Genomic DNA, 23,314 nt, shown 5'->3' on the forward strand with positions numbered 1-23,314 from the left:
TGTTAACTGACAATAAATTGTAACAGTTCTCTTTGTCTTAATGATCAGTTTATTTTCCTTAATCAAAACAAGTATTTCCTTATGCTTATTTTAAAAATCTGAATTTCTTTTCAAAACACCCCACTGCCTGCCCACCCTGACTTGTTAAGGGCTATCTAAAAACCATATACTATGCATATTAAAGTCATAAAAGATTATATACAAATTCACACTTTATTATATGTTTTCAAATATCTGAATTAGATTTTAGGTTCAATATTTTCTTCTAAGGTGGGAGGGTTGTTGGCATAAAATTGGCTAACAAATAATAGTTACATATAGGTATCTAGTAGTTTTTCTGGAATTAAGTACATTTTCAGTGAAATAAGCCTGAACTGATGAGGTTGCTTGGCAGCAGTAAAGCTGTACAGGGAAAGAGACAGCATTGTTGCTGCAGGTAATTTTCATCCTGAACACAGTATATTTGTTTTTAAAATCTGCAATACTTGTCCAATAGTTGCCAAGACTTCCATCTCTGCTATAGATATGCATGTGTAGAGGGTTTGTGGTTCTGAAGCAGCAAAGGATTATGTGTTGCAAATGGCTCCATTCTGGGGTTTAGGAAAAACTTGGATGCTTTGCAGTTCTATGGCTCAGAACCCCAGCCGACATGAAACCCAAAGGTAAGATCTGCAGCATCTTCTACTCTGGTGTGGACAGCAACATTCCTGATAGAGGTCTGTGGCTTAGACAGGACCCCTGGGCACAGGAGGAAAGACTGGGAAACGTCCCACCTGTAGAAATAACAGCCTCATCTTCTTGGACAGGGCAAGGAGCAAACATCACACATTTATTTCTCCCACATAAAATCAGTTGGTTCTTTTTTTTTGTTTTTACTTCATTTTATGAAAACAACATAGAAAGTCAATTCAAAATGGGTCTCAAACTAAATACACAGAAATCAGGAAATTCAATTTTTTGAATTAAGTGTAAATTGTTTCATACACAACACATGGCAGAATTTCTTTGCAGTGAGCAAATTCACTGAAGACTACAGATCTGCGTGTAATACCTGCACAATACGGTGTGTGGCAACCACAAGTGTGACTTCCCTTTCTTTTAGTCTTAATTACAGTATTAAAGCGAATGGGGTTTCAGATCAGGCAAAATGTGATCTACCTGTAAATCCTATACAGTCTATGCCTGCGTATGTGCAACCTAAGCCTATAAGCTTATGTTTCTAAGATTAAGGGTAAATTTTAAAAGAAAATCTTTTGTTGATGGCTTTCTGATCTTCTTCTGGCCAGACACTTGGGTGAGCTATTTTTCTACTGTTTTGTCAGTGTTCCCAAGCTTCATTAGGGCCACAAAGTTAACATAATTTAGATCTAAGATGTTAGTAGACTTTCTGCTTGGGACCAGCATGAAGACCACTTTCCAATTTTCAAACTAATACCCATATATTCCTGCTGCAGTGAGAGCAGTAGGCATTTAGAAAGAGCAAAACAAATTCTATGGACTATGGGGGTGGAGTGGGTAACATTGTCCCACTGTCCCAGGGTGGGGGGGGATAATAATATTATTAATAATAATATTGAATCAGCTTAACTAAGTGGTCTTATTTTCAATGTTTAGAGATAAACTGCCTCCCCAACTTCATATTCTCAATTCTTGAGTTATAGAAAACAGCTCTAAACCGCTTTATAGCTGTTTTCTGGAGAGGCTGAAGGCTGAAGACATTGTTTAGATAGATTCAGACATCATACAATATCAGTCCTTTGTGGAACAGGAGATTCTTTCCCGACCCTGGAAACAAAATAGAATTGGAGATTTCTGGGCCGGCAGTAGAAACCTCTACTCAGAGATCCTGGGGAAGAAGTTTCCAAATTTCCCCAAGAGCTAACAGTCTCTACAAAACTAAGAGTGTCTGCATTTGAAAAGGGAGGATTTCCTGGGTGCTGAGAGTGCAGAATACTTGCATGGGTGTGTGGGGGGAGGCAGATCAGGGCCTGGTTGTTTTTTTGGACTGTAACCTATACAGGCGGGAGAATACTTCCTGGGGATTCTCTGATGGGTCTTGGCTACCTTCAGGTACCTTCTGAATGGCTATGGAATTTCACTTAAAGGCAGGTATGTGTCTGGCTCTCCAAAGTCAACCTTTACTATGGGAGAAGAGAAATCTCCTATGGAAGAAACCAGCCTTTTGATTTTTTAAGCACATAACAACCCCCATCTCCTTGTAGGCCTGAAGAGAAATTCAGCAGGGTTGCCATTTCCTATTTGCTTTACACACCCCCTACCAACTTACCAAGGGTGCTGCAGTGAAGAAGGGAAAATAGTAGGTAAAATAAAGGGAAGGGAATTTGAGAAATAAGTTTAAAAAAAAAATAAAGGGATAGAAAATACAACCTTAGAAGTAGAACAAATAAATATTATTCAGCCTCTCCTTACCCTGCTCCTTCCCTCCCCTGTCTTGTGAAAATAAGCCACCAGAGTCCTCTAGAAGACTAAGTTTCTGCTCTTAAACGGCTCCTTTTCCAAGGAGGAACTAGGTCTGTTTTCTGATGTGGGGTCTCAGATGCTCTGTTATTGCAACTTAATTTTGTCATTGCTTCTTTTCAAAGATTATTTGGAATGAATTGTTTCTTTTGTTTACTATCCAACAAACGACCTCTGCTAATCTTATATTTTATCTCCCTAACATATGGAAAAGCTATTTATTCTAGCCAATCACAATAAAGTGAAGAAAACCCCATTTTATGGAAAAATATATATCACTAGTCTGTTGATCATTAAAGATATGATTACCAGTGAAAACCCTCTGAAGGTGGCACATTTATGCTTCTAGGAACAGATGGGGACACGCATTTTCCTTGCAAATACTTTTGAAATTGCTCTACTGGTAGCAGTATAAAAATGATATACAGATGCCAGGGCCGGCATGGCCAGGATGAGTGCGCCAGATTTACACAGTAAAGCCTTCACATGCAGGCTGTCAGTTTTGATTGATCTCTACTATACCTCAGGAACTTGTTGACTAGGTAGGGAAACAGTGCAAATAATTCACTGCAGCAAGTCAGATAATTCACACAACCAATCGGTCTGCTTCACTTTCTGGCTGTGACATATGAGCCTTCTCTACAAAGATGCATCATTTTCCAGCTTGAGCAATATTCAATGTCAGGGAAGGAAAGGTATTAAAGCCACACAAAAGGAGGTGGACTATCATAGGACTAGAAGTTGTTTTGGTGATGGAAGCCAGATTCAGCTCTAGTCTAAGTCCTATAAGAGTGTTCAGGCCCAATTGTCATTATCATATTGATTAAAAAAAAAAAAGTTCATCATAGTGCAATTTTAGGTTTAACGGCAACAGATCGGGAAAGAGCAAAGAATTATCCCACAAAAGCACAACATTCTTACCGCAGGGATGTTTCCCTGTTCCAGTTCGCTGATGGAGTTGATTAAGTTTAAATGAAGCAGACACTGGATAAAAGTAAGGGTATTGACCACTGGGCACCGCGATCCGTGCTTGAAAGGACCTGATACATGCAGAAAAGCAAGATTTGCTAAATGCTCTAATCTTCAATCAAATCTTACATCAATACAGACAAAGTTTGGTAATGAGAGATTCAATGAAGCATGCGGGAGGAAGAATTAATCCTCTTGGTCTAAACTGGCTTCAACTTTGAAGCTTGCTCCGAAGGAAAGACAGTTATCTAAATGCTAAATAAGAAACTTATTGTACTTTTCATGGCATGCTAATCTTTTGTCTATTTCATCTCTATTATGTGTATGCTCGTAGATTGCAGTTGTCATGGTGATTATATCAAGTCACCACGCTCAGGGGATGGTGGTGAGAAGCCAGGCACAGAGGTGGAAAAGACCCCCACGCAATCCACAGTATGGGGAGGGGGAAAAAAAGGAGAAAAAGAAGTAGGCGGGCACCCGACACTTCCTGGTCTCCTTCACACCAGGCCCCTGCCTTGCTCTGGTTTGGGCCAATGCCGCTTGGGCCTTTCTATGCCTTCGTAGGCATGGTCTCCTAAGTGAAGCTAGCAGCATTTGGTAATAATGGTGGTCAGGCATCCTTCCTACCTCAAACGCCTTTCCCATAAATGTTCCCAGCTTTTAGTCCAGAGACTCCTCCCTCTTCTCACGTAGTCCTCTTCTCCCTAGTGCTGCAACCAGACAGGTGGAGAGTGTGACAGGAGAAGGAATACGGAGAGGCAAGGATTCAGACAGTTGCCACTCACTGGCTCAGCAAAGTGGTGCAAAGGGATGGGAAGGTGAATGATAAATTCCTAACTGCTGGAGGAATGCACAGGGAGAGGACCAGTGTGTAGGGAGAGGAATGCACAGGGAGAGGAGCAACCCACAGAGCCCTGGCAGGAAGTGGAAGCTATATGGTCACCCGGTCCTGGTGACCAAAGGTGGCCCTGGGCCCTTTATGTGTTTTACAAAAGTTGCCAAATTAAGATGGGATTATAACTGCTCCAGTCCTTGTCAGGGCTGAAAGGCTGGGAGCTTCAAATATGCCCCGGCAGTGTTGATGAAAAGCTTAAAAAGTAATAAAAGGGAGAAAAGAGCAGGAAAGTAACATGTATAACTCTTATTAAAGAGAAGAGCCATGGAGAGGTTGTGAACTTGAATCACTGTTTGAACTTTAATTTGTTCATTAACAGGATTTGCCCCTCACTGCGAATGTTATTACTTCCCTTTGCCGCTCAGCAAAAACTCTGGGCATAATGAAAGAGTCTGGCAAAAAGTTAAATGCCTGGTAATTAATTCATTTAATTGAAAAAAAGGGGGAAGAGAGAGAGAAGTCCCACTGCAGGAGTAGAAGACAGACAGGGTTGGAGGAGGGGGCAAGGCTGAAATCTGCATGGAGGCCCTCTCTAGATCTCAGTGCCACCCACCAAGGAGAGGAGACTTGGGTCTCTGATGAGGCTCTTTCAGCAAAATTAATGACAGCAGCACCCTGAATACTTCTGTCCAATGTCATCTGCCCATAATTCAAAACCCCTGGCAGTTTTCAGCCAGGAGCTACTTTGAATGATCTGTTAGGGGGCTAAGGATACAAAAAATCCAAAAATAATATATATTCCCAAAACACCTCTCATTAAAAAGTAGGGAAATGTCTTTTGCTTTCTCTCCTTCCTTCCCTTAAACAGGTTTCTTTTGTAGTCTTCAGTTTCTAAGCTGAAATGAAAAGGAGTGTCAGGAGCTGGATATAATCTGCATGTTTGCATCTTAATACTAATGAGCCTCATAACATCATGCTTTCTTTCCACCTCCACACCAAGAGATAATTTAAATAAACTCAAGAGGTGAGAAATGAAATACACTCCTTGCCCATGCTCAGAAGCAACAGGACTAAGCCTGCTTGTTTTGCGTCTAACCTCACAGGGCCTGTGTTTTCCTTTGTCATTCATCCCCTTCCTGTGTTTGTCAACCACTGTGCACAATTCTCTTGGCCTGTGCATCCTCCTTCCAAGGGAAGAAATCCTTGGCTATAGTTAACTACTATGACACCCCAGACACCCCAGAGCTATTAGCACCATGTTGCCCTTGCCCTGAATGAGAGAACAGCAGAATTCATGAAATCAATGGTAGGTCAGTTATCCTTTCCTGCTTAACATGTTTAAGGCCATTGAACAGTAATAGGTGCTTGCGATTTCCTCACGTTATAAAAAACTGGTGTCCATATAATCAGTGTGACTATGTTTAGAAATACAATTGTCTACCATGCATTCTCCTACTATAAAACTATTATGGGCAGAAAAAAAGAAGTGAGGAGAAAATGAGAGACAATATAAATAAAACCCTTAGTATCCAAAACTATTTCCTAGGTTTGTGTCTTTAATTAAATCACTTCTAAATCCCAGGGAAAGGACAGAATTTTCTCATGCAAATCACAACGTCACCAAATAAAGTCATCAAAATTAACATTTTGCTAGCACCATCCTCCCCATTTAACCCAATGCCACTGCAATCCTACCCTCAAACTTCATATGGCTACCAATGATATGTACTTACACTTTCCTGGAAACCAGTGAAAGGCACACACTCATCTTCATTAACAGAAAGGGGAAAGGAGATCTTTTAAAGGGCTTTTATTTGAGCTGAAGCAAGTTTTAGGAGTTATTTAACATTAAAGTTACTTCCCAGCTTTTACAGTCCCTGAATATTGACTGAGTTCTATTTTCCAAAGTTATGGGTCTATACTAATTTTATTATGGCAACTGACATTAAATATTAGGAGTCTACACACAAAACAAATGCTCTCTACCTCCACACTGTTTAGTCCTTAGCTCCTTCTATGAAAAAAACTTTTTTTTAAAAAAAAGTTTATTTTTTTTATTTATTTGAGAGAAAGAGAGAAAGAGCACAAGCAGAGGGAGAAGCAGTCCCCCTGCCAAGCAGGAAGCCTGATGATGCAGACCTCAATTCCTGGGTTCATGACCTGAGCCAAAGGCAAATGCTTAACCATCTGAGCCACCCAGGCGCCCCTGAAAGAAACTTTAGAGAGACCACATCGACCACATCTGATCACCCTTTCACTATCCCTAATCTATACCCCTGTCACCTTACATGCACAAAATGAGTTTCATCCTTCCTCCAAAATAGCTTTCAGAATGCCTTACTTCACTGGAAAGCCCTTGATAGCTCTCATAGCCTGCAACAACCCCAGCTCCTTAAATTGGCCTTTAAACCTCTTCTCCACTCTCTGTAACTGGACATTTCTTGTTTGTTTCCCACTACTGGCCTGCACAAAGCAAGACAGCTCTTCAGACAGACAGCCCTCCAACTCTGAAAATCTCTGAAAATCTCATATGGATTACCTTCATTTTATTGAACACTTCTGGTGCCAGGGACCATGCGTAGGCATTACAAACATCATCATATTTAATCTTTTCAACTAAATGAGATATAGTTATACCCATTTTAAGGTTGTTAAAACCGAGACTAAAGAAATTAAGATACTTGTCCAACCAAAATCTCACAGCAGAGATAGGATTCTGTGCTTTTATGTCTGGCACAAAAGCTGGCTTACTTTCCACTCTGGCATACTCCCACCCCTACTGTAGTGTGTGTTCTGATCACTGCTTCTTCCTGCCATCTAGGATGCCTCAGCTGCACCATATATATCTGAACCCTATCCAGACTGTAAATCCCAGAGAGAAATTCCCACCTCTATCTTGAAATCTTTCATCATCATCCTAGTCCTTGACGGACTGCTGAACTCTTCATTATCTGCAGCACTTACATGTCACGCCTATTCTCTGCCCTGTATGGTCTTGTCAGTTTTATTTTACTCAGTCCCCTCCAACCACAGTGTAAGCTCCTTGAAAATGGAAATTTCTTTATACTCTTCCCTCACTCTCCAGAGCCTAATAAGATAGCTCCATTTGCTGAGCACACATGCCAGGTACAACAATCCTAAAAGGTAGAATCTACTGTCATTTTGCAGATAAAGAAACCGAGGCTCAGAGAGATTAAGACACTTGCCCAAGCCACTTACCAAGTAAGTAGTAGATGTGATACTGAAACGCAGACTGTCTGAATTGAATGCCCCAATACACTATACTGACTCAAATACACTGTGCCTCACAGAATGTGAATTTATGAAGCATCACTGTGTGGAAGATATTCAACAAACCTCCAGAAAACATCCCTCTAACCAATGACTTCAGACAAGGGGCACCATTTTTACTCTTTAGTAGAGTAGATCCTGAAACTCAACAGGAAAAAAGATGAGTGTATACCACCCCAAATGTCCCAGACCACCCTTTCCATTTTCCCATCCTCTCTTGAAGCCATGCCCCATGTCGGTGGGAGCCAATGATGCTGCCTATATCTGTACTGGTGTTTCTGTGAGATAGAGAGGCAAACTGTTCTTTCCCAGCAGTCTTGGTAACTTTTAAATACAAAGAGGAAAGTAGGAACAACTAAAAGATATGAGTGTTAATTTTTTTAAATGGCCTGCAAGGGATTGGGGAGGAAGTTTTGCTATCTCTGCAGCAAAAATGGATTGCTGTTGTGGAAAGAATAACAATTGCTGAAAAATGTCCACAGCTGACCAATTAAGCCAATATAAGGAACTTCAGCCAGCTTCTGTTCTCCCCTAAGACATGAAAGTAGCAATGGGAATTAATGAAATCTCTGAGAAGAAATTCTGAGAGCACAAGAATCAAGGCATGGAAGTCTGGCTATTTTTCCCCACATGCAGAGCTTGCCTTCAGTGCCAATGCTGAATATCCAGACTTGATATATTAAGCAAGATGGCAGGTTTCTTTATACTCAACAGGTCCTTAGGAAGCATTTTTTTTAAAGACTTATTTATTTTAGAGAGAGTGTGCACACATATGAGTAGGGGGAGGGGCAGAGAGAGAGGGAGGGGAAAGAGAGAGAACTCAAGCAGACTCCTGCTGAGCACAGAGCCCAATGCAGGGCTCCATGAGGGGCTCAACACAGGACTGCATCTCATGACCCTGAGATCACGACCTGAGACAAAGCCAAGAGTCAGATGCTTCATCAACTGAGTTACCCAGGCATCCCTTTAGGAAGCAACTTTTTATTTTTTTTTAAGATTATTCATTTATTTATTTATTAGACAGAGATCACAAGTAGGCAGAGAGGCAGGCAGAGAGAGAGGGGGGGAAGCAGGCTCCCTGTTGAGCAGAGAGCCCAGTGTGGGGCTCGATCCCAGGACCCTGGGATCATGACCTGAGCCGAAGGCAGAGTTTAACCCACCGAGCCACCCAGGCACCCCAGGAAGGAATTTTTTTTTTTTTTTAAATATCTTGCAGGGGGATCCCTGGGTGACTCTGTCAGTTAAGCATCTACCTTTGGCTCAGGTCATGATCTCAGGGTCCTGAGATTGAGCTCCCTGCTCAGTGGGGAGTCTGCTTCTCTCTGCCTGCCATTCCCCCTGCTAGTGCTCTCTCTCTCTCTGACAAATAAGTAAATGAAATATTTAAAAAAAAAAAAATCTCTTGCAGGGTACCTTGGTGGTTCACTTTGTTAAGCATCAGACTCTTGATTTTGGCTCAGGTCACCATCTTAGGGTCATGAGATCAGGCCCCACATTGGGTTCCAAGCTAGGTATAATGTCTGCTTAAGATTCTCTCTCCCTAACCCCTCTTCCCCCTATGTGTGCAGTCTCTCTCAAATAAATAAATAAATAAATCTCTTGCAGAAAAGAATACTCTGGTAACACAATACTACTTCTGATGAATCTGAGTAAGGAGGAATAATGATTGCATTATTCACTCATCTCTATTACCCATGCTAAAACTACTGTACTCTCCCACATTCCCAAAGCCAGGTTTCCATCTTCATTTATATTTTGGTTTAAATATCTTTACGGCTCAAGGTCTATGACCCTTACCTTTACCTACAAAACCTGTGTAGTGGCACACAAAATTCTGCACTTGCACAGTACTTAATAAATCAAGTTCTTCCATTTATTTCATCTCAGATGAGGCTCAAAACTACACCCAGTGGGTATTACTAGGATACACATTTTGTTTATAAGGAAACTAAAATTTTCTTCAAGCAACACAATTGGTACACGGTAAACCTGGTTCCCACTTCTGGCCTAGGATTCTACCACATGATACTTCCCAGTATCATGGGCAATTTCCCACCTTTTCTATATTTTTGATCCACATGTAAACTTTGTAAATCTAAAACCAAGAGTCCATCTCTATGAAAGAGATGGACTTCAAAGAGATGGACTTCAAAGCACACCAACCACACTTAATTCTATTACTACTACCTGGGGCCATACTAAAAGCCCTCTACTCCAGTCTTGAAGCTATAAACACTATAGGCAAAAATTTAGTAGACTCAACATAAGAAATATTTGGATGGTTCTTAATCTATAGAAGATAAGCAGACATGATAGTTATGCTATCCATTTTAAAAAAAGGTTAACATCATGTCACCTGTTTTTCCACAACTGTGATATATTTTGAGGGTATAGTCCTTGTACTTATAAGATTAGGGGCTGTTTTGTCTACTTAATGGACAAACTATCCAGAGTGTACCCAGAAAATATCTGGAATTGGATCTGTCCACCTTGTTGACTGACCTTTTAGTTTGGAATGTAACCCTGGTATCCAGGACCCAGCAGGTCCCCTTCCCCAATTTCTGAGCAATATCCAAGCTCATTAAAGCAGACAGAACTCAAATTTCCAGGCCTTATAAATGGCTGAAATAAGGACATTCTTTTTGTGTCAGCTCAAGCTTGGTTAATCTCCATATCCAATCTAACTCTGGGGTGAAAGAGAGGAACACATTTGTTGCTTTGGGACTGTTGCTCTATTTTTTTTTTTTTTTTTTTTTTTTTATCCACTGGCTGACCTTCCCTATGTAAGTGCACCAGCATTTGTAACATTCAGTTTAAGCAGGAAAGCTCTTTCATCTTTGTCCCCTGGCCTTGATCTCTTGTCATTATGGTCTGGATGCTTGCTAATCACTAATGATCCTGTGGACCTTTTATATAATACTGAGGTATTAGAACTGAACTCGTATAAAAATTCCTACTCAGCTAATTACATTCTTTCTGCTTTTCTTGGTTTTCCATATAGTCTCAGCTGGAGTTGAATCTGAACTAGTCCCTCAGATTTTAAATTGTTTGCTGGTGGTTTTTAGAAAGCACTTATAAACTCTTCCCTCAAATGAATTCAACTAATTATAATTCAAAAGCCCCATGACCTAGCTCTTACCCTCTCCCTCTTTCTCTTTTCCGTATCTTTCTATTCCCTTTCTATTCCCTTTCTCTTTTCCTTATCTTTCTATTCTGGTCTTGAACATCATGTTTAAATGCACTGGGTAAGGAGTTTCATGATTCTGTATTTTGATAGTATTGTTAACTTACAGCAGTATACAGTGGTTCTAGGACACATCTACTTTGGGGTCTATGTTCACAACCAACTACTAAAAATGACAAGTGTTTCAACCCAAAAGTTACATTTAACCTATAGTCTAAGGATCACTTACTTTTTTTGCTAATGGTAAATGGCTTGCTCACAAAATAGAATACAAGTGAAATTTGGTTTCTTAACTGAGTAAGATTCTTTTATATTTCAAGGAGTATGGAGCACCAATTCTGTAGAATTAAATAGGGCAATCCTGATTTTAGCCTGACATCTTGAATTTTTCCTAGCCATTTCCAAATTCTAGAACTTAACAGCTTTTGTAATCATAGCAGCAAAACTGAACTCTCATAAAATTCAGATCAACCAAATTTTCAACACAACTTTCTGAATATGGCTGTATACACTGTACTATAAGTAACTGTTAAATTAAAAATTCATTGACAATCAAAGAGAATGTATAGCTCCACACCTGATCTTAGCCAAAAGGCCGAGATCCAAATGAGCATTTTTCTTAGCAGTTACTTTTATTCCAATGGTGCTGCCATTATTCAAACTATGTTTACATAATGCCTTTAGAACTAGTTTAAAAGCTGCTAAAGAAAGCCATCTAATCGTCTTTCTGATTGTTTGACCCCAAATTATATTACCCTGACTAGATCACCCCGCCTTACTTTTCAGGGCATTGAAGGTCTTTTTTTTTTTTTTTTTTTTTTTTTCCGATTTTATCTATTTATTTGACAGAGAGAAAGAGCACGTGTCCAAGCACAAGCAGGGGGAGATGCAGAAGGAGAGGGAGAAGCAAGCTCCCCACTAAGCAAGGACCCCCAATGCAGGACTCAGTCCCAGGACCCTGGGATCATGACCCAAGCAGAAGGCAGACCCTTAACCAACTGAGCCACCCAGGCACCCTGGGTACTGAAGGTCTTTAAAGGAAGATGACTTACCACTTCCTAGGCTTTTTAACAAGATGTGCTGTGAGTTTTGAAAAAAGTGACTAATGAAGAGCTCCAAGATAGATTCGATTAATGGCAGCAATGAACACATCATTAGAATAAATGACAGACTTCCAAGACGACTAGCTAGATAAAAACACACTATAATATATACGTAAGTCCTGGTATGTTTGACTATATCAATTTATATTCCTATCTTGGTTATATAGTTTCAGCCCTACAGCACATATTTTAGAGTTAAAGATAAAATTATTCTTTTTTTTAAAAGATTTTATTTATTTATTTGACAGACAGAGATCACAAGTAGGCAGAGAAGCAGGCAGAAAGAGAGGGAGAAGCAGGCTACTGAGCAGAGAGCCAGATGTGGGGCTCAATCCCAGGACCCTGGGGTCATGACCTGAGCCAAAGCTAGCCACCCAGGTGTCCCATGAAAATGAATTTTAACCAGGTGTGCTTGTGACTTGTGACTACTTGAGATATTTTTTGTTTGCTTGACTTAACTGTAGGCAGTTCTTTCTTTAGGTTGTAGGGAAAGGGGTATGTGGTTTTGATATTTTTAAAAAGATTTTATTTATTTATTTGACAGACAGACAGAGAGATCACAAGTAGACAGAGAAGCAGGCAGAGACAGAGAGGGAAGCAGGCTCCCTGATGAGCAGAGAGCCCGATTTGGGGCTTGATCTCAGAACCCTGAGATCATGACCTGAGCCCAAGGCAGAGGCTTAACCCAATGAGCCACCCAGTTGCCCCTGTGGTTTTGATTTTTACTAAAAATATAAGGACTTCATTCACATAAAACCAGTCAGCCCAGCACACCATGTAAGGAGCCAGACCTTTTAGGGAAAATTATACATTCTAAAATAATTAAAAAGGGTATTGTTAGTCCATTCAATGATGCAAATCCTTTAAACTTTGTTTTTAAAGTCTTAAGGAGAAAAAACAAAACAAAGCACAGGGCACTATGTGGGAATAGGGCACAAGCTGGAGAAAACTCTCAACTTCTAATTTTTCCTTCCTTGATTTACTACTTGAGAGTAATCAGTCCTATTTTTCTTTTGTATACATGAAAGGCCATACTTTTTAACTCTTTCATATACTCCTTGAATTTCATGGAGCCAAGAGAAGATTCACATAGTCTAGTTACACTTCAACAATTAAGTATTAGTTGCCTGTGGGCATCCTGTTCAATGGCTAAGGGAAATGGAGGACCTATAACAAATAATAAATAAATATTTATTGACTTAATGAAGAAAAGAAAATCATATCTTGGACCAACACATGTGGAGTCCACTGTAAAAGAGATTCCTACAGGATTTGGTCCATGTAAATACAGTTTACATTATATAATATCAAGCCTAAAGCATTTGGTTAGATTTGGATCACTTTCAGATTTCAGAATTCATGCTGTATTCTGGAACCTAACAATACTTTTGAACGTAATCACTTATTTTAAGTGACTCCTTATATAATCAGAGTCTTTAATACCCAAGAGTAATACCCAAGTAGTCACCAAGACTGCAATGTTTACCTGACTTCCATACCTGAAATAAACTGATCAATTCACACACCCAGCACTTGTGCTGAAAACATACAGTCTCTCATTTAAGCTAGTAGATGATTTTCTTTCACAACAAAGGTATAAACACAGCTAGTTTCCTCACTTTTCCATCCATTCCAGTTTTAGATGATGTTTAGTTTCCTAAATAGAGCCTTCTCACTATTTGGTAGGACAAAACATCTTTGTTCCTTGGTTTATATGATAGAATAGGAATAAGACAAGACCGTCCTCCTTCCTGGGGTGACTTCTGTGAGTATATTGATAAATACCTACAAAAATGATAAATGCTACTACCTCTTTCAGCATTTTGAAAGATGTCAACCAAACACAAAATATTTTTGGTGTGTGAATTAAAATGCCTCTTACTGATGGTCTCAGAGGTTTCCTGGTAAGAGAGCGTGTCAAAAACTGGCTTATATATTATCCGTCCTCCAGAACGCGCACTGACATCACACTTCATGATAGCTTGGTATGATGACTGCTGTCAAAATCGCCTGCATGGAAACATCCGCGCCCTAGATTGACATAGTGTATTAGCGTGACAGATGACTAAACAACTAAGAACGCCGCGCGAAGCCCCGACTCTGAGCACTTGGGATAGAGGGGTGTGTTATGTGTGAGCTGAAGGGCCTCGACCCTTCTTACGTTTTAACTTCGGAGGAGCATGAAAGTTGCCAGCGGCGTCTTGTGGGCGGGGAGGGGAGACCAGAAACGCAAATGCCTGCGACAGGAATAGGAACCCCCGCCCCACCCCACCCCAAATTCGAAACCCATCCAGGGCTGGGGCTTTGGGTCTCCCTTTCTCATGACCGCCACACAACGGCACACACTTTGCTGGGAAATGAAAACAAGATGAGAGTCTAGGAGAGCGACACGCTCCAGATCCAGCTAAGGGGCGGAGAGGTTCTGGTCACCTAGACTTTCCGGCCGCCGCTCTCGCCGCGTCCTCCGGGGCGCGACCCGCCGCCCTCCGGACGTGGAGAATGGGACACCCCGGCACGGCCTCGGGTCACCAACAGGACGGACCCGCGCTCTCCTTGCCCTTCCCTGGGGTTTGCGGTGGGCAAGCCCCCCCCCCGGCCAAGCCTGGGTCTGTCACAAGCCCTCCTCCCCAACTGCGGCGTGAGAAGCAGAGGTACCCGAGCCACGGACCCCAACTGCACACAAAGCCCCCAACGGGGCCGCGGCGACTCCAAGCCTCGCTAATCCCGCTCCCGGTGCTCAGAGAGCAGCGTCCCGCGCTACCATGTCTTCCTCTACCCCCGCCAGGGGAAGCCCCGCTAAAGGGAAGCGACAAGCCGGAGGAGAAAGGGAAGCCCTGCGCATGTGAGCGCCCCCGACCCCAAGCAGGGCCCTCGGCCCGGGGGACACTCTCACCTCAAAAGAACAGGCTCTGCTGTCTGCGGGGGGAGGAGAGCGGGTGGGGAATACTTACACCGGGTTCGGGCCGCACAGGGACCTCGTCGGGAAGGACGCGCGGGTTGGAGAGCGGAATCCTAGCCGCTTGCGGCCGCGCCGCCGCCTCAGAAGGGAGGCCTCTACCGTCCGGCCTCGGACCTGCAGCTGCCGGGCGCGCGCGCGCACGCTCACGCGCGCGCCCCATCCAGCCCCGCCCCATCCCGCCGGCCCCGCCCCGCCGGCCTCCTCCTCCGCCCACTCCCACCCCTCCTCTCCGCCCCCGGGTGCGATCTGCGCTCTCCCGGAGACGTACGCGAAGCGACATGGAAAACCTTCCACCAAAATGAGCTGTGATATCCTTTTGATGGCTATAATTTATTCCAAATCGTCCCTGGACTGAAACGATCAATTAGCAGCCCGAAACGCACTGTGAAGTAAATTGTCACACTCTCTATTACAGGATGGTTATCATATATTTATAAGGTGTGTTTTCTGCAATCAGAACCAACAAGGTGTTGAGCGATCAGTCATAAACGCACTTCTTCAAGAAGAGGGGAGAGAAGCTCTAGCATTGTGTGGCGAGGAAGAAAATCTTGTGACAGCTATTACCTCTCCCACCTTCTGCCCGCGGTGATATTTCCTCTTGGCATCTAGGAAGTGCAGTGAGGCAAAAGTCCTGCACGCACTCTCCAGGCCACTCGTGTGACCCTGGGAATAGGGTTCCTGTGAACAACAGAGAGACAGCCCAAGAACAGTGGTTTCCTTAGAGATCAGGCATAAGGATCACTCACTCTTTCTCCGTCTGTTTTTACTCTCTGTTTTTAGTCTCATCCACTCTCATCTTACTCTTCCCTTCTAAGCTTCTAGCAGAATGTATGGATTCTATATTTAATCTTAAGTACCTTTTCTTTCTCTCTCTGATATTTAGGTGTTATGTACTGTAGAGATTATGCCATGGTGATATAAAGTTTACCCATGGTGAGAACTCCTCATTCTAAACTGGAATCTCTCTGCCAGAAGGCACAAACTCTGAGAAAGTCATGATATCCTCGTTCAGTCTCATAGACTGTCCTGATCAAGCTATGGAGACGTTATTTTCCTTATAGTCATCCTTAATGACTGTACATGGATATATATCCAGAACTTCTGAGTTTCCTGTAACAAGCTACATGGATATACATCCATGGATGTATATGACTGTACATGGATATACATCCAGAACCTCTGAGTTTCCTGTAACAAGCTACCATCATATTATCATTCACCAACCACCTATCATTTTTCAGAGGGATTCTGATTTGTATGCAGTTTTTCCTTTTGCCTGAAAATCCTAACTCTAAAGCCCAACCTACTCAATTATTGTGAGAAAAATTTAGCAGCCAGAAGTATGCCTCTGTGGGCAATAAAGTGACATCTATGAAGAGTGAGTCACAAGGTTGAGTAATCGCTCAACCTTGTATTTCCACATTCTTCTTAGGTTAACTATCCCCATGATTTCTGAATGGCCAGGCTTGCCTGCAATGCTAACCTCTGAAGAATGGACAGAAAGGAAATCTGGTTGGGCATTTGAGTTATAAAGGCGGCTGTTGCTCCTGGGTTCTCCCAGCATAAGCGGAGCAAGATGTTCCTCTCTTAGAAAGCAAAGGAGGGGTGCCTGGGTGGCTCCGTGGGTTAAGCCTCTGCGTTTGGCTCGGGTCATGATCCCAGGGTCCTGGGATTGAGCCCTGCATCCTCTCTGCTCAGCAGGGAGCCTGCTTCTCTGTCTTTCTGTTTGCCTGTCTGCCTACTTGTGGTTTCTCTCTGTGTCAAATAAATTAAAAATCTTAAAAAAAAAAAAAAAAAAAGCAAAGGAGCCAAGGATCCTTGCCACATTTGAGTTAGTAAAAAGTATAGTAGGGGCACCTGGGTGGCTCAGTGGGTTAAAGCCTTTGCCTTCGGCTCAGGTCATGATGTCAGGGTCCTGGGATGGAGCCCCACATTGTGCTGTCTGCTCAGCGGGGAGCTGGCTTCCTCCTCTCTCTCTCTCTCTGCCTGCCTCTCTGCCTACTTGTGATCTCTGTCTGTCAAAATAAAAAAGAGCCAGACCCAGCACCTTCACTTTGTAGCTTCTAAAGTCACTGACTTAATTTTCATTTAATAGCTAATATTTATTGAGCCAGGCATTGTGCTTTACTCTGTGCCAGGCATTGTGCTTTAAATTATATGTATTATCTTATTTAATCCAATCAACAAACTTATGGGGGAAGTTTCCTCATTTTGCCAATAAGAAAACCGAGATTTGGCAAAATTAAGTAACTTCTCCAAGGACATACTCCTAGTAAGTGATGATCTCAAACCCAGGTCAGGCTCCAGCACCCATGCTCTTCTCCCCAATAATGTCATACCTCAAAAATTTAAGATTTTGACTTAAGATTTTCCACCAAAAATATTTTACAGGAGCTGAGGACAGAATGAAAGTGGTGAATTCTGGGAGAAGAATGAAAGAACAGCTGCTTGCAAAGGAAAGACACAATAGATACGTATACCCTGACTGGATAGGTTACCCCTTTTTCTGTTCTATCCTTCCTACATCCCGTGATTTCTTTTTCAGAGTTATCACCTGCCATCTGGTGTCTAGCCAAAGAGACCTTACCCAAGGTTGGTGAGGACTGCTAGGCTTGGGATGGGGGTGGGGGTGGGGTAAGGGAGATGAATATACCCCAGAAGAATCACAGCTCCGTGGGGAGGAGACCTAAGTGGGAGCCAGAGTTGGCCAGAGGACCTTGTCCCAGATCCCCAGCTCTGAGAATGAAATGTTGCTTCCTAATGGACTTTAAATTACCAACATCGCTAAACTCTCTCTTAATAGACTTATAAAGATCTGCTTGCTACCTTTTTCCCCCTTCATGTAGAATTTGTAATCAAGAGCCCAATTTTGTCATTTGGAAATACTAATTATCTAATCACGCCATGATGCATAACGTACTTGTCTGCCCAATTAGCTAGGACAATTATTAAAATTCAGAGGCCTAATTATGTCTCAATTTAATGCTGGCAAACTTGCATACAGAGCAGTAATTAAAATCCTCTCTTTCCCTCTGCCTTTAGGGCAGGGGATGATTAGGCCCTGTCAGGGGGTGTACTGAACCAAACCAGTGAAGCGTATTGTGCAACATGACCCTGCATTGTTAAGTGTGTCAACATATTAACCTGAATTCCCTTCAGCCCCTACATAATCACATTTGGTGGAGGAATAAAGGAGCTAAAACATGAAGCATTTTATTAAAAAAACATAAATTCTTTTTAATTAATGCTATGAGAGTTCTGATGAATTTCATGCTTCCAAGTGCTGGAAGACATAAGACTGGTTCATCTAATTACTAGCAAATTTGCTCTTGTTAAAACTACTTTTTTTTTTACTCATTTAAAGAAACGGATTTTTTTTTTTTTGTGGTATAATAAAAAAAGAAAAGCCTAGCTAGTTGGCTTCCAGTAATACAGTTGATTACCAGTTTTGTTTGATGATAGAACACAAGTGAATGTTGACTTCCAAAAGAATCAAACCCAAGACTGGAGGGATTTTTAAAAAGGCTAGAATTTAATACTTGAAAGATGTTAATAAAAGTGAAACATTAAAAATCATAATATTGAAACAAATTCAAAATATTTATCTTTTGAGCTTAAAAGTTTGATGTCTGAAATAAAACCAGCATGAGGAGACCAGAGCACTGCACAAATTCCCATTGCTTCAGAAATCCCTCAGCACGCAGGAAGTTGACAGTGTGTGTCTACTCTGCTAGCATCTCAATCCTCTTCTCTATGTACTAAGGAGAGCCACCAAACCCAGTAAGACTTCAGAGCTGTCTTCTAAGTTTTGGCTTTCACTCATGATGGAATATGTGATATATTATTCATGTGTCCAACTAAAAAATGAAAGCATTCTGTCTAGACCAAAAATGAATTATTCTGGACAAAGGAGCACTTCTTTCCATTGCTTCTAAACTTCTTGCTGCACGGATAGTTTCTAGAGAGCAAGAGACACAAGAACACACACATATATACAGTCACTTGGTTGGACAGAGATTACTCTGTTGATTTCATTTTGAATCTCATGACAACCTTGTGACACAGTAGGTAAGGCAAGCCAGTCTCCATTTTATTAATTTGGGGGTACTTATTTGTACTTATTGAAGCTGACCACTCTATACCCCAAGGTAGGGCAGGGAGAACTCTGTTCCCCTTGCTTGCTGTTAATTGCCTCACATAAGGGGCTGTGAATGAGACACCATAGCAGAGATTTTTGATTTAGTAAAATATCTCAAGTTGAGATCAAAGTAGAGATAGTATGATAAATAATGATGGAACAAGGGAGTCTATATATCAACACTGCAGGACCTTCTGTTCTTCAGTCAATACTTACTTGCAACAGGTTTAGTCATATCCGATTTTATTTGGTGACTTTGGCCCATTTATGTCCTCTTTTAAGTTTTTATATTTTTATATATTTTATACGTATGATTACATCTGAGTTGGTGGTAGTAAAATCAGAGTTCCTTCCTCCTACTCTTACTCTGGGTACAACGTGGGATAGAAGATGATGTTTAGGGAAAAGTCTGGCTGGTACAGGCCCTCTTACTAACAAAGACAGTGACCACAGGATAGTCTCTACAGGAGATGGTTGGCAGGAGGAGGTAGGACAGGCCCTTTGGCATTTGTGGTATAAAACGAGGGGGTAGGCCCTCCCCCAAGCGTCCCACAGAGTATGTGTGCCCCATGTCTTGAAAATGGCCTTGCTCTGAGTCTCTTTGGATGGTGAACTGAAGTGCAAATCTGTGTTCTGACTTGTTCCTGTGGCTGTCAGCATGTTTTCCTCTTGTCAGCAGCAATTGACTGGTCAGGCTCACCCCTGTACAGCAATTGTAACAGCTCATTGACAGGCTAGTGACCCAGCTGGACCTGATAATGGAAAACTATTGATTTTTGTAGGCTCCACGAATCTAAAATGAACGACCGATGTAATGTCATCAATTGTCTCGGACTCTGATAACCCAAGGGAAAAAGTTTCAGGGATTGCTTGTATTTCCTGACAATAGTGTTTCAAAATCTCACTAGATATATGTAAGAAGCACATTTCCTGGGCGTTTTCTGTAAATGACCCCAATTAGGTAGGGCTTCAATACCTAGCTTTGCATGTTAAATAAAGTGGGAGTTAGCATTGCCAAATTAGAACCTGATAAGATTATTTAGATATTTGAGGAGAGGCATTTTGTAAAAGAAATTTTAAAATGTTTATTATAAAACAAGCTCACAGAAAAGAACAAGATTGGGATTAAACCAAAATATTTGACTCTCAAAGATCTTAACAGATGAAATTATTTTTTAAAAAGGTTTTATTTGACAGAGAGACAGAGAGTGAGAGCAGGAACACAAGCGGGGGTATTGGGAGAGTGAGAAGCAAGTCTCCTGCAGTGCAGGGAGCCAGATGCGGGGCTCCATCCCAGGACCCCGGGATCATGATCTGAGCCGAAGGCAGAGGCTTAACTCACTGAGCCACTCCGGCACCCAATAGATGATATTAGGTTACAACTCTTATACTGCTTCTGCTTACCTGAGTTGATTTGAAAGGCTTAAAAATAATGCAGACGTGCCTTGGTTGTGTGTTGGAAGAAGTCACTGTTTAGTTTTGTTTTTAAAACCTTTTTCTCCTTAGTTGATCATTTCAAAATTCTCAAACATCGCTCAGTGTATTCTTCAGAAATAAGCGGTTTAGCTTTTCAAGCTAAATTAGTGAGGGATTAGAGCTAATTTTCCCACTATACAGTCCAGAGGACTCTGTGCTGAGTTATGGATAGAAGGTCTAGTAACAGCCTCTGCTGAGGAACTTCCTTAAAAAAAGGAGGAGGAGGAGGAGGAGGAGAAGGAGGAGAAGAAGGGGGAAGAAAGTTATTGATCTTGGCTACCAACTCGATACATTTAGTTCACAATTTACTTGTAGTGAGAACATAGTCATCTTATGGTCCTGATCAAATTCAGACATTCTTAGAAGACAATTCTGAGGGCTAGATTAAATCATAGAGCACAGAATTAACAGGGGTGCTTCCAGGCATTTACTCAAAGAGGGAGAGAGAGAGAGACCGACCTCTGTGAGGAGCTGGGAAGAACAGATCCCAGAAGTGACAAATCCATGTGCCGCTGGGCTTCTATTCACAGGGTGCTGCAGTCTTCACACTCTCCTGTAATGGTCCCTTTATGACCTTGATTAGCTTCCCCTCTTACAACTCTACTTTTCTGGTTTCCTAGAGCTATCAAAATCAACATTGCTAACTGTTTGGCTGCCCATTAGTAAAGATACATGAGATTAAGACCTGAAAGAAATTAAGCTGGACCAAAAAAAAAAAAAAATCCACTGACATTTGGAGTTTATTGAATATAAAACACTTGATGCAGTGAAAACAGAACTTGCCTAATTCTGTGACATGTTCTTATGGCCCAGCCAAGGTATCAGCAGTTAAAGGGCAGGGGCTAGGTCTTACATTTTTTTTTTTTTTTTTTTTTTGAGTGGCTGCCACAAGGTCTTACATGTCACAGACCCAACAGTCACTGAGTAGAGAGGCAAAAACTACTTTTCAGTATAGAAGGATGAAGGTAAGTATTTTCCAATCTATAACAGATTGAGAAGAAATCAGTGGTGCCTGTCCATGTGCCTGTCTGCAGGTTTGTGCCAGTCTGTGAAGAAGTTTCACATATCTCTGGTAAATATATGAACAAAACTAAATAAATGTGATTTTATATGGTAAAATTAAATCTTTTAGAAATTCCAAAGTTCTATATTTATGTAATGTTGAGCATTGTTTCTTTTCACAAATAATTATGATTGAAGGTGAGAGACGTTTTTAATTCATATCCTTACTTGACAAGGCAAGATAAAAGTGGGCGAAATCATCCATTGATCCCAGTAGCTTAAAAATTACACTTCTGTGGAAGCCAAAAGAATGAGTCTAAATAACTTACTTATACACCTTATTAAAATTAAAACAATTATAGTTATATGACTGTCAATAAATAGAAGTGTTTGTAACTAAGACACATAGCAGAGGCACCTGGGTGGCTCGGTCGGTTGCACATCAGGCTTCAGCTCAGGTCATGATCCCAGGGTCCTGGGACTGAGCCCTAAGTTGGGCTCCTGCTCAGCAGGGTCTACTTCTCCCTCTTCCTCTGGCCCTCCCCCAGCTCATGTTCTCTTGCTCTCTCTCAAATTAAGAAAAAAAAAAAAAAAAGACACAGCACTAACTGTGATACACGTGACCACACTGGACTAAGACCTAGTCATTGGGGGCTTTTCTTAGGATTCTTTTCTATTTTCTATCTTTACAAACCACTTACGCCCCATTCCTTTATTATTATTAATATTATCATTGGTTATTGGAGGGAAGATGCTTAATACATTTAAATCTACAGTACAAGTTATAAAGCACAGCAAAACATGTGGTATGGATTTAAATGTGTACTTTACAAATGAAATTAAAAAACAAAGAAACAGGGGCACCTGGGTGGCTCAGTGGGTTAAAGCCTCTGCCTTTGGCTCGGGTCATGATCCCAGCGTCCTGGGATCGAGCCCCGCATCGGGCTCTCTGCGTGGCAGGGAGCCTGCTTCCCTTCCTCTCTCTCTGCCTGTCTTTCTGCCTACTTGTGATATCTGTCAAATGAATAAATAAAATCTTTAAAAAAAATTTTTTTTCCCTCCAAATGGCTTCATTTCTGTGGAGCTGCTGCTGGCAACAGACCTGACATTGCATAGAGCTGGACATAAGAATCATGTTGTCAGAAAAGATTATCTTGAAGTTAAAATTGTGATGACTAAGATCATATTTTTTGGCGCTTCAATCAAACCACAGATTTGGGTTTAAAAATCCATAACTGGGGGCGCCTGGGTGGCTCAGTGGGTTAAGCCTCTGCCTTCGGCTTGGGTCATGATCTCAGGGTCCTGGGACCGAGCCCCACATCGGGCTCTTTGCTCAGTGGGGAGCCTGCTTCCTCCTCTCTCTCTCTCTCTGTCTGCCTCTCCACCTATTTGTGATCTCTGTCAAATAAATAAATAAAATCTTAAAAAAAAAGAAATAATAAAGGATTAATAACTCTGGGTCCACCATCACCTCTATTTTAACTTTGGTCTCATATCTTTCAGAATACTTTAGGTTGCAAATAAAAGTTATTTCACAAAACAGAAGGGCAATAATCTCATGGTCCCTCCATTTGTGACAAAATGGATCTTGAGGGCATTGTTCTAAAATAAGTCAGACAAAGAAAGACACTCTTATGATCTCACTTGTACATGAAATCTAAAAAACCAAATTCATAGAAACAGAACAGATTGGTTGTTGCCAGAGGTGGGTGATTGGGAATGGGAAAAATAGGTGAAGGTAGTCAAAAGGTATAAACTCTGGGGATGTAAAACCTAGTTATCAATACTTAATTGTATGTTTGAAAGTTGCTTGAAAATAAAAGTTCTCACCACAAGAAAATAAGTTTTAAACTATATGATAGATGTTAACCTAACCTAT

At 41.5% G+C, this 23,314-nt stretch overlaps 1 protein-coding gene and 1 long non-coding RNA gene across 2 annotated transcripts in view; both read right to left on the minus strand.

Moving 5' to 3' along the window:
- The window catches only part of LOC122900182, a 9,662-nt gene extending 5,522 nt beyond the window's left edge, over positions 1–4,140 (minus strand). Inside the window, exons 1-2 of the long non-coding RNA XR_006383193.1 lie at positions 4,075–4,140; positions 3,400–3,518 (exon numbers count right to left, since the gene is read on the minus strand). This is a non-coding gene — a long non-coding RNA (uncharacterized LOC122900182). The remainder of the gene's footprint in view (positions 1–3,399; positions 3,519–4,074) is intronic.
- LOC122899148 overlaps positions 1–19,192 on the minus strand; it is a 69,950-nt gene extending 50,758 nt beyond the window's left edge. The window contains exons 1-3 of the mRNA XM_044236777.1: positions 19,174–19,192; positions 15,384–15,497; positions 14,812–15,142 (exon numbers count right to left, since the gene is read on the minus strand). Coding sequence (XP_044092712.1) covers positions 14,812–15,142; positions 15,384–15,497; positions 19,174–19,192 — 464 coding nt within the window. The remainder of the gene's footprint in view (positions 1–14,811; positions 15,143–15,383; positions 15,498–19,173) is intronic.
- Positions 19,193–23,314: the final 4,122 nt, after the last annotated feature.

The sequence above is a fragment of the Neovison vison genome, chromosome 2 (assembly GCF_020171115.1).
Source record: "Neovison vison isolate M4711 chromosome 2, ASM_NN_V1, whole genome shotgun sequence".
In the NCBI taxonomy this organism is placed as follows: Eukaryota; Metazoa; Chordata; class Mammalia; order Carnivora; family Mustelidae; genus Neogale; species Neogale vison.